This window comes from Acomys minous (genome assembly GCF_964271855.1).
Source record: "Acomys minous genome assembly, chromosome: 15".
NCBI classification, from domain to species: domain Eukaryota; kingdom Metazoa; phylum Chordata; class Mammalia; order Rodentia; family Muridae; genus Acomys; species Acomys minous.
The window spans coordinates 99,017,048-99,033,110 of record NC_140497.1 but is presented as its reverse complement, the minus strand read 5'-3'; the positions used below and the strand labels follow the sequence as shown (position 1 = coordinate 99,033,110).

Here is a 16,063-nt window from a genome sequence, read left to right as displayed (position 1 = left end):
GGGTTTCTCTGCATGATAACAGCTCTGGCTGTTCTGGACCTTACTCTCTGGTGCAGGCTGACCTAGAACTCACGGAGATCCACCTGCCTCTGCCTCCCACCTGGCTTCCTTTTCATAAAGTTTTATTGAGCATCTGTAATATGCCAAATACTTCAGGGAGAGGGATACAACAACAGACAACGTTCTTGTCCTTGGCATGCTTAGAAGGGTGGGTGCATTTGAGGGAGACGATAAGATCTCAGCATGTTGGATATAGTAATTGTTGGAAGAAGGAAGTGGGGGGGTTGGGGTGGTCAGAGAAGGAGTCTATGGTAAGTGGGGGGGGGGCACACATGTGAAAGTGTTGACATTTCCAACTCGGCGGCCGTCTATGCCCCCTGGAAGAGTGAATGGTTTTCCTCAAAGGTCAACAGGCCAATGCAGCAAAGAGAGTGAGTGATTTAGGGTAAGAAGAGCTGGGCTGTGACTCTTCATTGATTATAGTATGCTGGAGTGAGTCACTGAACCTCCCCAGCCTCAGTTTCCCAATCAGAAAAATGGGTATATTTCTTATTTCTATCATGGAGGTGAGGGAAATCAAATGCCCACTGCATATCATATCTAAGCTCCTGGTGAGTATCCAACCCCTACAACCAGGTCTCAGCTGCCACTTTCCCAGAGCATGGCTAGTCTTCTCTGAGTTCTAATTCTGAGCCTGCCTCTTTCTCCTCCCCTGGCTCTCTCTCGTGGGCCAAGAAACCTAAAGAAAAACCCCTTCATCTTTGTGGGATGTAAACAAGGGCCGGAAGGGTCAGAGAAGATGTCTGAGCTTTGAGGGGAGAGGGTGGCAATTTAGAGATGACGTTGTGGAGTGGAGCAAGGTGAGGCAGGGGGAGCATAGCCATGCTGTTTGCTCCTTCTCTCAGACCACAGCAGGAGAGGCAGGAAGGTAGAACTCCAGCAAAAGGCAGCTGTGGCACCTCGTTCAGTCAGGAAGGAGAAGGATGGGGAGGGGAGGGGTGCATAGCACTGATGGGGAGGGGGTAGCAGGGGGAGGGGGAAGGAGGAGTGGGGTCTCAGTCCTCAGTCCAGCAGCCTCGCATCTCTCTTGGGATGAGCACCAGGAGACAGGAGAGCTTCCAACCAGAGGGAGCACTGAGGGAGCCAGCTTCACCCCCAGTCTTCAAGTGGGACTTCGGCCCCAGCTGTCTTGGTGGTGGTGGTGGCAGGGACAGAGAGCTCGCTCACTTGGTTTGAGCTGTTCCAGGCTGGTAGTCAGGCTTGGAGGTTTAAAGAGAGAGGGGCTGCTGAGGTCCAAGAGATGCATGCACCTAGAGAGCTAGACTTGGAATGCGATTTTGTGAGAAATCACATACATCGGCATTCCGTGGAGCTCCTGCCTTGGGTGCCTTTGCAAAGTGGGCTGCTGGACAAGTCTAGCGAACTGCCTGGCCTGGTTTTGTGGTGTGTGTGTGTGTGTGTGTGTGTGTGTGTGTGTACATGCGCGTGCCTGGGTATGTGACTGCAGCCTGCATTTTCTCCCCTACCAGCCTTCCTCCTCCCCTCCAGGCACCCTGGGATTGGTGACTCTCAGCCCCTCCCCTCGACTCCCCCAAACCCTCCCAGAACCTTTATCAGGGAGCTGGGACTGGCTCTTGCCACCATCCAGAGTCCTTGCACTCCTGTTTCTCTCTCTGCAGCAGCACCTGCCAGCTCCCTGCTCCTGCCATCCATCCAGCTCCACAGGTAGGCTCTGGGAGGACAGAGTTGGGGGGCCTGAGGCTAGCATCAAAGATGAGGGCTGAGAGCCAGAAGGGGATGAAGGAGAGAGCAGCCTCTACCGGGCCAGCAGGGCACCAGGAAGGAGATCAGAAAGTGCCAGGGACGATAGGGGACTGTTGGTGATTGGCGTTTGGGGCTGGAATCAGGACTGAGTCTTCAGAAAGTTTTTCTTCCTGTCTTGGTGTTATCTGGTTCTGTAAGACAGTATCAGCTCAGGGGTCTCTCATCAAGCTAACTAAGGAAACAGACGAGTGTACCTCTTGTGACCCTGTCATTCTCCGGATCTAGAGGTCCCAGTACCATGCCATTGCTCATTGTTGGGGCACATCCTGGGGAGATGTTTAGTGGGGGACTGGGGAAGCTGAGCCCAGATGATGTGCCCCCTTCTGAGAGATGCACCTCACTCTCCTCGGATCACGGCTTGGGACTGGAGAGCTGGGGGCTAGAAAAACGTGGTGGAGCCCAGCTGTTGGTCAGGAAGGCCTCCCGTGTTCCCACCAAGCTGTGTCTTTTCTCCCTCTCACCTTTGTCCTTCAGGCACCATGAGGAACGCCATGCTGTTCGCAGTCATCCTGGCCCTCAGCTTGACTTGGAGCTTCGGGGCTGTGTGTGAGGGGTCACAGGAGCAGGGTGTGCCTGCTGGGAGGCACAGCAAGGTAAGATGCGCCCCGACAGAGTGCATCTCTCAGGGAGACTTGGGAGTCTATCTGATAGCTGGGCTGGTGAGATGGATATTTTGTCTCCAAATTTCTCTATGTCTCTGGTCCTCTCCTGTTTCCGCTGTCTCCAGGGTACCTCTCTGTGTCTTGGATAAAGTGCACCCTTAAAACTGTTGTTCAGCATCGTATGGACTGAGCAGCTAGCATTTATGTATTTAGAAATATACACATACGTGTATATTTACGTATAGCAAGCATGAATTTGATCAAGCAGAGCGGAGTCCGTGGGGGTAGGCTCGTGGAAGGAAAGGAAATGGGAGAAATAATATAATTACAGATGCATTTCAAACATTTTTTTTTTTTAGATTAAGAAATATGTTGTTCAGTCATTTGGTGGCGACGTAGTGATTGACGGGTACTGTGCGTAAGCAAGGGTGCGCAAGTTCTCAGCAGCGTGGCCCAGCTCTGCCTCTTGCTAGGGGAAAACTCTCCTCCTGGATAGAACCAGATGCAGGCAGAATTTCTCTCCCAGTGGCCGCCGCCCCCCCACCCCCCCCAGTGCTATTTCATCTATATCAGCTACACCTGTTTTTTTCAAGTTGCGGACCCCCCCCCCCGCCCCACTTACCCACCTCCCATAGTCTCAGGTGTGCCTAAGGTCCAGGTCCCAAGCCTCCCCTTCCTCTCTTCTCCCTTGTCTTTTTCTAGCCTCTGCCTCTGCTTCGTCAGACTATGAAACAGAAATCAAAAAACAAAGCCAGGGTGAGCCTGGATTTCCAAAGTTCCTCCAAGGAAAAAAGAATAGGACTTGTCAGGGTTGGTGTAGGGGGAAGTGTGCCTGGAGGAAGTCTTTTCAGGGCTGGCAGCGGTTACACTGTTACAAATGTTCTGACGATGATTGCAGGTGGGACTTATTACACACTCAGTATTCCGATGATTACAGGTGGGACTTATTACACACTCAGTATTCCGAGTCTCGCTGCCTCTCCAGCTCCAGTCTGTTTAGCATCTCATTACTTGGGGTGGGCTGAGTATTTGAACAATTTGGAAAAAGTGGCTTCTGGGAAGCTGTGTGCTGGGCAGAAAGAGAGGAGGACACACACACACACACACACACACACACACACACACACACATACATTGCACGCATGCACACATAGGTATACACACACACTCTCACACACACACTCTCACGCATGCACACATGCACGCACCCGAGGGCAGCTGCACAGGTGGCAGCAGTGCTCAGGAAGTGTCAGGCACAGCAGGCTGAACCCTGTGTGGTCAGGGCGGTAAGACTATCTGGGTTCCTCAGAGGCAAGCCGGCTTCAGCGCCTTGGGCAACAAGAAAAGCCCTCTGCCTCTGTTGGTCAGCAAAAGAGAGCATCTCTCTGTTGGTCAGCAAATAAGACCATCTTTCTCCCCAGGGTCCGTGAGGATGAGGAGTACCGCTTGGGGTACTTGTGCGTGGGGAGCCTGGCTGTTCACAGGGCACAACTGAGATTCAGAGAAGTACCCCCTAAAGCAATCAGCAGCAGCATTTCTCTAGGTGCTCGGCATGTACCCACAGACGCTGCTGTGTCTGAGATGCTACCCAAATAAATAAAATAAAGAAGTAAATCCTGAGGCTAATCCAGTGCTCATCACGAAGGGCACGGGGCTCTGGAGTCTGAGGTTCTGTTGGAGGGGCAGGAGAAAGGCCAATTCTGAGTGAGCAGGAAGGACAAGAGGACCTGGGTGGGGCGTGGACCTCAGCTCTCTGCTCTTCTCCCCTACAAGGACTCTGCTCTCTATCAGCTACCTCCGTTCCTGCTTCAGAGACTCTATGACAGCCGCCCAGTCTCCCTGGAAGGATTGCTGAAAGTCCTGAGCAAGGCTAGCATGGGTAAGAGGCAGCTCTGGAGGCGGAAGGGTCAAGGGTCAGGGTCCTGTGGGAGGGAGGGAGACGGGGGTTGTCCTAGCTGTCGAGGAGGACAGTGACTTGAATTCCTCTGGAATTGTTTCCGTTTACACACGTGTGCCTGCCTTCACAGGACCCAAGGAGACATCGCTGCCACAGAAACGTGAGTTGCTCCCCCCCCCCATCAGTGTTGACCACTTGCCTGGAAGTTCCACAGGCTGGTTTGGAAGGCCTCCTTTCAGCTGGTGCAGACAATATGCCAGCTGCAATTGCTTAGCCAGCCTTTCTGAGTGGGAGATGGCAACGGGAACAAGGAAAAAGCAGGTGTGAGGGGCATGGGCGACTGACCCTCCCTGGCTGGCTGGTGACTGGGAACTGAGAGGCTCTCCTGGTGGCAGTGAATATTCTAAGCCAGGCACCTGCTGTGGTAGATAGAAAATGGACGAAGTGTGTGTGTGTGTGTGTGTGTGTGTGTGTGTGTGTGTGTGTGGCAGGGGAGGGGGCCGAAAAGAGAAGGTGGGCAGAGAGCATATACCCGCTAGCTGTGGTGTTCAGGCTCCATCCAATGAGACAAAGACACGGCGACACAGTTCTAATTCCAGGACTCAGGAGATTAAGGATGGAGAGTTTATGGGTAGCCTGGGCTACATGGCAAATTCCAGGGAAGCCTAGCCTACATAGTCCTGGTGGTGGTGGGGGTGGGGGTGGGGGGGGTGGCAGACAAGAATTGGAGATAGCTGGGCGTGGCGGCGCATGCCTTTAATCCTAGGACTAGGGAGACAGAGGCAGTGTGAGCCCCAGGACAGCCCAGGGCTACACAGAGAAACCCTGTCTCGAAAAAGAAACAACTTGGAGTTCGGGAACCCATATTCCAGTCTCTGCAGTCTTGGGGTGTATGTTGACAACACTGGCCTTTTCTTTCAGGTGACATGCATGATTTCTTTGTGGGACTTATGGGCAAGAGGAACAGCCCGCCAGGTCAGTACACCCAGAGGGAGGGTCTGGGGACTGCTAAGGGTGCGTCAGAAGTTGCCTTCCAAAGTCTGTGGCCCTTTCCTTCTCAGTCAGCTCAGAGGGACACTCAGGATCAGTCATGCCCCTGAGCATGGGGTAGGACAGCCCTGCTTAGCTGAGAGAGGGACGGAGCCTGTGCCTCCTTCCTGGTCTCCCAGCTCATAGCCGGCCCTTCACCCATCCCTCCTAACTATGCTGCTCGCTTACCACCAGACACTCCCACTGATGTGGCTGAAGAGAATACGCCCAGCTTTGGCACCCTCAAATAGGCCCCCAGTACAGAAGAGGTAAGCACTATTGGCTGGCGGGGGTGGGGAGGGGAGCGGGAGCTGTCAGTCAGCTGTGGTTTTCACGCATGCTGCCAACGCATGCCTGGACCTTTGCCCTAAAAGACAGGTACCTGGACAGTGTGCAGCACACAAGTGTCAAGTGCAGTGATGCTTAGAGATACTCATGCGCGCGCGCGCGCACACACACACACACACACACACACACACACGCGCGCGCGCGCGCGCGCGCGCACACACACGCATGCACGCATCCCTGCTGTTTCCTTTCATCCCTTTCTCCAGTATCACGGACGATGATGATTACTGATATCGTCAGCGGTAGCAAACAGGGAGAGGAGCCCTGTGGGGCTGCCGCACAGTCAGCTGGTGTTTTGGATGCTGTCTCTTGGTGAGAGCCTCTCTCATCCTTTGTGGGTCTGATCCCCAGCTGAAGTGTTTACTGAAGTGGGTTGAGCTGTGTTGAGTGACAGCCTTAGGAGGCAGTCAGGTACGGCTGTGATTTAGGAAGAGATCCAAGGACGCTAAAAGTCTATGCCAATAGCAGCAACCACATCTTAGCTCCACAGCGCAGCAGGCCGTGTCTCCTTGGCCAAGTGACGTAATGCTGTGCCTCAGTTTCCCCACCTGGACTATAAGGGTGGTGATAAAAAAAAAATCTCCCAGGGTTGTGGTTTTATAGACAAAGCCTTTTTAATAGCTCCTGGCACACTGAGAGTCATCTCTGTTATGGCTCTTCTGCTCTAGGAGCTGGGTGTTGGGAAGGGTGGGTGGAGAATGTCCTTATGTGTCCCCTGGCTGGCTTTTATCTTGACTGCCGAAAGCCATCTAGGCCAGACCTCAGGACTGAGTGAGCCGAGAGATTCCTCACTTGTCCACCAGTGTGAACGCCCCTCAGGGAGCCTAGTCAAAACACAGAAGCTTCTGCCTTGGCGCTGTCTACCCACGCACACGCACGGCATCGGCAGCTCAATTGATGCCTTCCTTTTTTGCTGGTTTCTAAAGAGAAGGAAGACAAGGTGTGAGCAGGGATCTGGGAAGTCCCTTGTCTCAGGGTGGCCCGTCTGAGAGCCAAGAAGCTGACTCCTGGTGCCACCTGCTCACGACTCCTTAGGACCAGGGCCTGGGTCTGCCCCCCCCCCATTTGCTAATGTGTAAGAGGGCACAAAGGGCTGTACCAACTATAACTTGCTGATTACACGGCGCTTACCAGGTCATTTTGCTCTCATTAGATGGTTATTTCAGTCCTGCCGATGGCCAGATAATTATACGGGTCGCTATATCTTGGTAGCATCCTCTCCTCCTCCAGCGCTGTGCACTGACCATAAAGATAATTACAGTGTCATTTTGCCATAGTATTTTATACAAACGGTAGAAAGCAAGTGCATTGTGGAAACCCACTTTTAATATGTGCTGGTGAATCCAAGCTCTTTGAGAGGGATTGAGACAGTAATTGTAACTGTCCTGGTCTCACCACCCATGGCGTTCTAAGCCTGTTAGGTGCCAGACAGATGGGGCATACAGTCCCCAGGGACTAGCACTTAAAGATGATTAGAGGAAGTGGAGCAACACGGGTGGCTTCGTCATCTTACTGCATTCGCACGAAGCTCCCGACAAGGGAAACCATTCAGAGCCAGTCTGGGAAGACTGGTTTCAGCAGGGGAGGACCAGTCGCTGCGGATGGGCTGTGCCGGCCTCGTGGGAGTGCTGGGTGACATAGCCCAGTCACCTCACCTTCTGCACGCACCCCACAGGCCATGGCCCTGTTTAGCACATTGTGGAAAGTGTAAGCACCTGCTGCCAGCGGTTCTCCAGCCCAAAGGCTGCTGGGACAACTCAGAGTTAGGCTTTGCCTTCTGCAGAGGTGGCCATCCCTTGTTTCTGCAGAGGGCGGGACGGCAGGGATGTGACTTCTAAAGTTTTATTTATTTTTGTCCTTAGCGCTCCATGTCTGGACCCCTGGACTGCATCCACGAGTCCCGGTGCATGCTTTCCCTGCCTGAAAGACCCCTGCCAACGCCCTTGCCCACTTAGCATAGAGGCTGCGTATGAAGAGCCTCAATCCCACGGGCACTAAGCATGGACTATGCTTTCTGTAGTGTCCTGCACTGAAAATACAATGCCTCCTCTTCTTCAACAATAAAAGGTTTTTACAAAGGAGTGATGTGATAGATTGATGAGTGGGCTTTTTCCAATAAATACATATATACAAAAAAAAAAAAAAAGAGGGTGGTTCATCAGGTAAAAGGGCATGCCACACAGGCCTGAAGACTCAAATTCAGCCCCTGGAATCTACCATGGAAGGAGATAATTGACTCTCAAAGATTGTGTTTTTGGCTATCCTTCCTTCCTTCTTTCCTTCCTTCCCTTCCTTCCCTTCCTTCCCAGGTTTGTTTTTTATGTATACAGTATACAGTATTCAGCCTGCATGTGTGCCTGCACTCCAGAAGAGGGCACCAGATCTTATTATAGATGATTGTGAGCCAATATGTGGTTGATGGGAATTGAACTCAGGACTTTTGGAAGAGCAGACAGTGCTCTTAACCTCTGAGCCATCTCTCTAGCCCTTCAAAGATTGTCTTTTGACCTCCACATGTATGCCACGGCATGAGCCACTTTTCTTACACACACACAAACACACTTAAAAACACTAAACATATTTTAATAGATACACCTTTGTTTTGGATACATAGTAATGGTTTTAATAGAGCCCTAAGCAATTCTTCATGCAATTAACATCATATTTAGTGATTAAAAGAGCAGATATACAAGCCAAGTGTGATGGCGCACGCCTTTAATCCCAGTAGGGGGAGAGGCAGGTGGATTTCTGAGTTTGAGGCCAGCCTGGTCTACAGAGTGAGTACAGGACAGCCAAGGCTACACAGAGAAACAAAAACAAAACAAAAACAAAAACAAAAACACCCAAAAAACCAAAACCAAAACAGAACAGAACAGATATACACCAGTGTGGGGACACATGCCTGTAACCCCGGCCGTCAAGGAGTACAGGCTGGAAGATCTTGAGTTCAAAGCCAGTCTTGGCCACAAAGGGAGACTGTTTCAAGAAAACAAAAACAACCCTCAACATTGGGTGGTTGCTAACAGTCAAAACCCTTCACAGCCGGTTTCAGATGAAGGGAAAACAGACAGACTGACTGGCTGGCCTATGTTTCTAGGCAGGGCATGGGAAAATTCAGTTAGCAACTCCCGCACTTCATAATTAGGGGCCTGTGTAAAGACTTATTTTCTCTCTCCTAATGTTAGTGTGGGTTCTGACAGACCCTCAGGATGATGGTAGCTGTTGCTGGGTGGCTGATTCCTCCGGGTTCCACCCGATTATTACCACCTCCGATCAGAGCAGCCATGATCACCCACATGATCACCCTCCTGAGGCTGGCTTACAAACATTCCCATGTGAAGGAGGTGGAAGGCTAAACGAACTATGGCAGGGCACTTCCTGTGGCACTTCCTTGTGTGGCTTTCCCAACGTTGCTTGTTGGGGTACTGTTCCTGTGGACTGTGTAGTATTCGAATGCTGATTTCTCTAACGCCACTATCTGGTTTCAATTCTGGACATTGCATTGTGATGTTTATTCTAAGTATCTCCTGTTTCAAGTTTGTGTAAACATGTCACCATTTGTTCTCTGTGTTGCCAACAAAAGCCACCTAGCCAACACTGAGCAATACAGAGACTAGGGTGGGGCATCCTGGTCCAGCAAGGGGAGGAGAAAGGGCAGGAAGGACATGATGGATGCACATGGAGAAGTCCAGAAAGCTCCAGAAGGAATGAGTTGGACCTAGAATATTAGTAAAATGCAAGTATAAAGTGGGAAATCAGAGTGGGAGGAAGCTATACTAGTTTGGAGGTTTAATGGAGTAATTATTGCACAGCATTGTGCTAAAGGCAAATTAAATAGATCCTGGTCTCTCTGTGTGGTTATTTGGGTACAAAGCTAGTTAAGAAGTAACTTCTGATTAAAATAATAAATCAATATTAAATGTTAATAGTCACTCAACCATTTCCCATGCCTATATAGCTATACATGTAACCTCCCCCTGGATGTAACCTCAAACTCCAAAGTCAAATGTTCACCAAGCTGAACTTGGAAACAGGGATCTCTTTGGACTGCTGTTGCCTTCTCTATCTGGGACCAATAAAAATAGACCCCTACTCCCGCAAAACAAAACAAACCCCACAGCACCCACACATGGGTTTTTGTGGTATGGCAGGGTTATGGACAAGCAGACACAGCTAGGTCCAGTTGGGATGGGGGTTGGAGGGGAGGTTATTACAGAGCCCCAAAGAGAGGCAGACACAACCATCTCTCTCAGATTCTTCTTCTGTAGTGTACCAGGCCTTTCAACAGTGGCGTAGTAGACCCCAGATTGTGGTCTGACATGTCAGGGGCCTGCGTATCTTTTGTCAATCTGACGTGATAATGATCAGGGGGGCTCTGTACCCCAATAAAACATCATGGGAATGCTCCAAGCTCCCACTCTTGGCAGGTGGTTGTGAGCCTTCCCAAGGCACCGCCAGGACCGGGCTTCTGAGAAGATGCTGTTTCCTGCAGTTCTTCCTCCTCAGGCAAAGTTCTAGTGTCCAACTGGGGTCCCCTTTTGACTGACAGTGCAGGCGGAGAAGAGAGAGAAAGTGCCCATTCACAGCCAGGTCAAAAAGTAACCGCATCCAGTGGTGTTGAGGACTCCAGGTGAGAGTGAGGGACACCAAGGGCTTCTGCGACAACCTATCCACCAACCTCAAGGAAAAGGAAAAGATGGGAGGCCATTGGGGAGGGTCCTTAAGAGTTCTGATGGATGTAGCTCTTCAGGTGCTGGCTTCTGAGGATGTGGGAAAGGGCTGGCCATGCTCCAATTGGGCATGTTGTAATCGGTGTACTGTTTTTGGGTGGGTAGGGGACACAAAGGTGGGAGGGCGGGCCTGGGAGGAATAAGAGGGAAATGAATGGGATTTATTGTATGAAATCCTCAAGTAATCAATAAAAATATTATGTTGGAAGAGAAGTGACCGCACTCCAGATTCTAGAGCCATTCCCTGGAAGTCATCTATCTGACCTTTTATTTTTATTTTATTTTATTTATTTATTTTGGTTTTTCGAGATAGGGTTTCTCTGTGTAGCCTTGGCTGTCCTGAACTCACTTTGTAGACCAGGCTGGCCTCGAACTCACAGCAATACACCTGCCTCTGCCTCCCAGAGTGCTAAGATTAAAGGCACGTGCCACCCCGCCTGGCCCTATCTGACCTTTTAAACCGAGCTGTCTGCAGGGTATTTTGAGACACTTCTGCAGGCTCTGTGGAATTTCTTAGGGATGTGAAAGCCCCAGGAGTCAGTTCTGCTCAAATCTGGAGTCTGGCATGTATGCTGAGCTGTGACAGTCGGCTGCCAAGCAGAACATTCACGCAGAGAGGTTGCTCTCTGGTGGGGCTGACAAACATTACAGTGCCAGGGATCTCAGGGGAAAGCATCTCTTTCCCTCCCTCCTCTCTTCTCTTCTTCCCTCCCACTCTCTCCCTCCCTCTCCCATCTTTCTTTTCTCATTGTGTAACCCAGTCCAGGCTAGCCTTGAATTTACTATGTAGCCCAGGCTGGTCTTCCTAATTTTGCGTTAATAGCCATTTGACACCGCACCCATCTTCTCAAATTCCTATTTACTGTACTTAGAGCACCGAGCCCCTCCTTCCTGGTATAAGGAGGCTGAAGTCTAGAGAGACCTAATCCCTCTAGTAAATTCCCAGCCCTTTCTTCCCACTTAGCTTTGTGCACCTGTATCATTGTAACTGTGTGGTAATTAACTTTAACAAGAGTAGGTAATGAATAGCATACACTTCTTTTTTCTTTTTGTCTATTTGTTTTTTTCCCCGAGACATGGTTTCTCTATGTAGCCTTGGCTGCCCTGGACTCACTTTGTAGACCAGGCTGGCCTGGAACTCACAGTGATCAGCCTGGCTCTGCACTGGGTGCCAGGCGCCCACCGCACCTGGCTAATAGTATACACTTTGCCCTACACCTTGCAGGTGGCTTGTTAGCTGGTGAAGTTGCCTGGGCTCCATACTCCAAAGATGTATTTAGATAAATTGTCTAATATTTGTGCCAAAAAGACACAGAAGGCATAAACTGAGGCAAAAACTTGCTAGTTCAGGGAGGTAACTTTATTTTCTGAACTATATACAAAATATCTAGTTACAAACCTGATTCTACAACTAAACTGCTGGCTCTTTAGAAATCTTTTTATCTGTGACATTCTACTGAGCTAGTTTACCTTTCTCTTGAGCACCCCCAAACCCAAGAGGGCGCTGTTAGCTCTCTTAACTAGAATACTGTTTTGCCTGTGTCCTGCCAGCTGCCTCTCTGTTGGTTCTGCAAGCCCAAAGAGAAAATCCCTATCTCTAAAATGGAGCTCCTTCCAGGAGGGATCTTCCAAGGCAAAAGGAAACTTAAAGGTCTGGTTGCTATCACAGAAGTCTCTAGCTCCTCCTCTACAGCCTCGACAGGCTGAACCATGTCACCTTGGGGTGATGGGGGGTGCTCCAAACCAAGTCATCTTTAAGGTGGGGTAGCTCCAGGGCACCCAGCTGACTTGGCCTCCAGTCCCAGAGCCAAGACCGTAAGACCTCTCCCAAGCAACTCTTTAGAACAGGCAGGAACTTCCATTCTTTAGGGTTCTTGTCTGTGGAGGCTTCCAGAAGCGCACCCAAGCTGCATCTCTTCAGGACACACCTAACTGCCTCTGCCCTCTAGCTCAGCTTTTATATTTTGCTAACAATTATGTTTTTTATGTCTCATAGTCAAATATCCCGCAACAGACTAAGGCAGCAGGTGAGGGAGGTTGGACAGATCTTGTGAGTCCTATGCATCACCGTGCTGCCTTGCTCAGCTGCGGTTGCAGGCGTTGGACCTGTCACTGGACTATAGCATCCACCTTCAAGTGACTCTTCCACTGCGAGCCAAGTGAGATTCCCAGCCCCAAACTATAAGAACAGGGTGCATGGCTGTCGCGTCAACTTCTGTGGGAGACAAATGTCTGTTCGCTCCAGATAAGCCACCAATGGCAGACTAAAGAAATAACTCCATTCAGGTCTAGCCTGGTGAACCAATGCGCTTGATTAGGCTGACTGACAGAAGTAGGAGTTAAGAGGTGACTTACAGGAGCAGGACTGAGGGGTCAAGTCACCGAAAAAATTAGTTCAGTGCTAATAAACCCTTGGGGAGGTGGGTGTCCTCCACCCAACAACCATTAACTGCCCATGCTGGCTAGGTACCTGTCACAAGCTTGAGTCCCCTGAGGGCACCTCAAGTGAGGAAATGCCTCCACTAGACCAGGCTATATGGCTAAGGGTGTGGGGCTTTTCCTTCTATGTGGGAGGGACCAGCCTATTGTGAGAGGCAGCAGGGCCCGGAGCAGGAGAGGCCAGTAAGCAGCACCCTCCGTGGCCTCTGCTTGAGTCTCTGCCTCCGGATTCCCGCCCCCGCCCCGGCTTCCTTCCATGACAGACCATAAATTGTAAGCCAAAGAAACTCTTCTCTCTTCAAGCTGCTTTTGGCCGTGGTGGCGCGTTTTATCACAGCCAATATGCACCGTAACAAAGACACTGCCTATTCACCCTGGGATGAGACCGCATGAGAGCCCCCCACCCCCACCCCATGACAGCAATTAATGGGTCCGAGCTTATGCACAATCAGTCACAGCTACTGAAGAACTCAAGAGGACAACTGCCTTGTGGTGCCCTAAGAATGGTTATTTACAACATCCCCCTTCCCCGCTCCCCCAGCCTTATATCCTTCCCCGCCCCTTCTGTGACATTCTGTAAAACCTGAGATTCCCCAACTGGCCAATTAAAGCAAGCTGTATTTTGGGGTACACCCAAGACTGGCCACTTGGCCAACAGTCAGCTAGCAGCCCCTGCTGGCCTCCTACAGATCCTCTTATGGGAGAGATAAGGTGTTCACAGGAGCAGAGGGTTGGCGCTTATCTACCGTTAGAAGAACACAGGGAGAAGGGAAGAAACCAAGGCATGGGAACGGGGTTGCAAGCCGTTTACACCAGACCTAAGGAGCAGGGTACTTACTCTTAATTGCAAATAGAAACCTTATTTTGCAAGGACAGAAAACAGGAACCTCTTCTTAATACTAAGTGGAAACCTCAGCTTGCAAGTGATAGAGCCAAGTCAACCCAAATTAAAGTACAGAAGGAAGTTTATTGGGAGCAGCTCTCGAATGGGAAGTCGCTGTGCAGAGTGAGTGGAGAAAGAGTGTGTGTGTGGGAGAGAGAGAGCGAGCGCATGGGTGGGGCATGCCAGACATGCGCTGTAATAGGGAGCTAAGGGATCCTGGGAGAACCTGACCGCTAGGTCCGCTTTGGTTAAATAAGCAACTCAGCTGCTTGGCAAGGACTTAACATGGGACAAACGGGGACGTCCTTTCAACTGTCTTAACTGCAAACAGAACTCTTAACCTCAAGGTATGTTGTTCCTGCTTTAGTCTCGCCACAATCCCTTGAGCCCTAGAGTGGGTACTGCCGACAAGCATTCAGTAATTGCTTATTCTCAGCACTTAGCAGTTAGGAGCCTCCGCAGCTTAACCACTGCCCGCTGCAAAAAGGAGCCTCCCCTAGCCGGGCATGGTGGCGCAGGCCTTTAGTCCCGGCACTCGGGAGGCAGAGGCAGGCGGATCGCTGTGAGTTCGAGGCCAGCCTGGTCTACAAAGTGAGTCTAGGACAGCCAAGGCTACACAGAGAAACCCTGTCTCAAAACAACAACAACAACAACAACAACAAGAAGTCAGAAGTCAGGGTAAAAAGGCACCGAAAGGGAAATAGGAGAAGGAGCCCCGGAATGCAGGAATAGGTGGGAATCCAGTGGGCACGCCCCGCCACACCAAGCGGGATGAGCTGAGCTGCGTCCTGCCCAGGATTCCCTCAGGCGTGGCTACCTCAGAGTGTTAGAGACTGAACTCATCCGGCCCAGACAGAGAACATCCCATACAGCACTTAAAAGAGAGGCTAGGGCTGGAGAGATGGCTCAGAGGTTAAGAATACTGACTGCTCTTCCAGAGGTCCTAAGTTCAATTCCCAGCAAACACATGGTGGCTCACAACCACCTGTAATGTGCTCTGGTGCCCTCTTCTGGCCTGCAGGTGTATATGCAGGCAGAGCACTGCACATATAATTAATACATCTTTATAATAATAAATTCTTCCACAGGTCTCACGTTTTTAGGAACTCAGGACAGGGTATCAGCATAGACAGGCTTTTGTTATGTTTTTGAAGACTGGGTGTCTTTGTGTTGCCTGCCTGTCCTGGAACTCACTCTGCAGACCAGACTGGCCTCGAAGTCATCGATCTCTGTTGGTGCACTTTTGACCAACTATTAAAAAAATTATTTATTTACTTATTTATTCTTATGTATACAGTGCTCTGCCTGCATGTACACCCGAGGGCCAGAAGAGGGCATCAGATCACATTATCTAGGTGGCTGCTGGGAATTGAACTCAGGACCTCTGAAAGAACGGTGCTCTTAACCGCTGAGCCATCTCTCTAGTCCCTTAACCAATTATTTTTATTTTTGGGTTCCTTCAATCTCTTCCTCCCTACTCTACCCCAATCCCTTCCAACACCCCAACACCCATCAGGAGAGAAAGAAGGGTAGTGGGGAGAGGGAACATAGTTTTCCTTAGCTGCTTCCCTGCTGTTTGTGGTCGTTGGCTTCCTCGGGGCAAGTCCAATCTCCATTTCAGGAGCTCTTCAACTTCTTGTCAAACTGCATCAGGAGCAACCAGGAGCAGCAGGGGGAAGCACCAGCAGCCTTCTTCTTTCTCTGAGCCCCCAATCTCTCTGGGGCTGGCTTTTATCCCCACTGACAAAGACCACGCCCCCCCACGAGGTAGTTCACAGCTGAAGAACATCACGTGTCCTCTCAGGAGGCAGTTTTCAGCTGTGGACAAACTGGAGCAGCCCCCATAGCCCACACCTGGGATCAAAACAAAAACACGTTTACATATAATCCAAACCTTCCACAACAGAGATCCACCTGTCTCTGCCTCCGAGAGTGCTGGGATTAAAGGCGTGAGCCACCACTTCCTGGCTTTTATGTAGCCCAGGCTAGCTTCAGATATGTTATGTAGCAGAGGGATGGCCTTGACCACCTGAGACTTTTGCATAACTTGACAACATGACCATTCCGTGGGATGGTTAAAGGGAAGGGTTTTTTGTTGTAGATGTGAGAGAAAGCACAGCTAGAGGCATCTGGAAGAGTCCAGAGCAGAGAGGAAACACGCAGAATACAGGCGGCTGTCAGACTTAGCCATGCAGGAGAGAAGTGGGAGGAGAGAGAGAGAGAGAGAGGAGACAGTGTGTGTGTGTGGGGGGGGTGGGGTGGGGGAGCACAACAGGAAACTTAGTAGCGTTACAAGGCCGGTGAGCAGCTG

General features: G+C 50.7%; 1 protein-coding gene across 1 annotated transcript; it reads left to right on the top strand.

Annotated features, from left to right (window-relative positions):
* The first annotated feature begins 1,585 nt into the window (after window positions 1-1,585).
* TAC3 (tachykinin precursor 3) lies at window positions 1,586-7,781 on the top strand. Its single transcript, XM_084759045.1, has 7 exons — window positions 1,586-1,725; window positions 2,299-2,417; window positions 4,200-4,305; window positions 4,454-4,483; window positions 5,245-5,298; window positions 5,548-5,621; window positions 7,563-7,781. Exons 2-6 carry the CDS (start codon window positions 2,304-2,306, stop codon window positions 5,601-5,603), a joined length of 360 nt encoding a protein of 119 aa, XP_084615171.1. The 5' UTR covers window positions 1,586-1,725; window positions 2,299-2,303; the 3' UTR covers window positions 5,604-5,621; window positions 7,563-7,781.
* The last annotated feature ends 8,282 nt before the right edge of the window (window positions 7,782-16,063 follow it).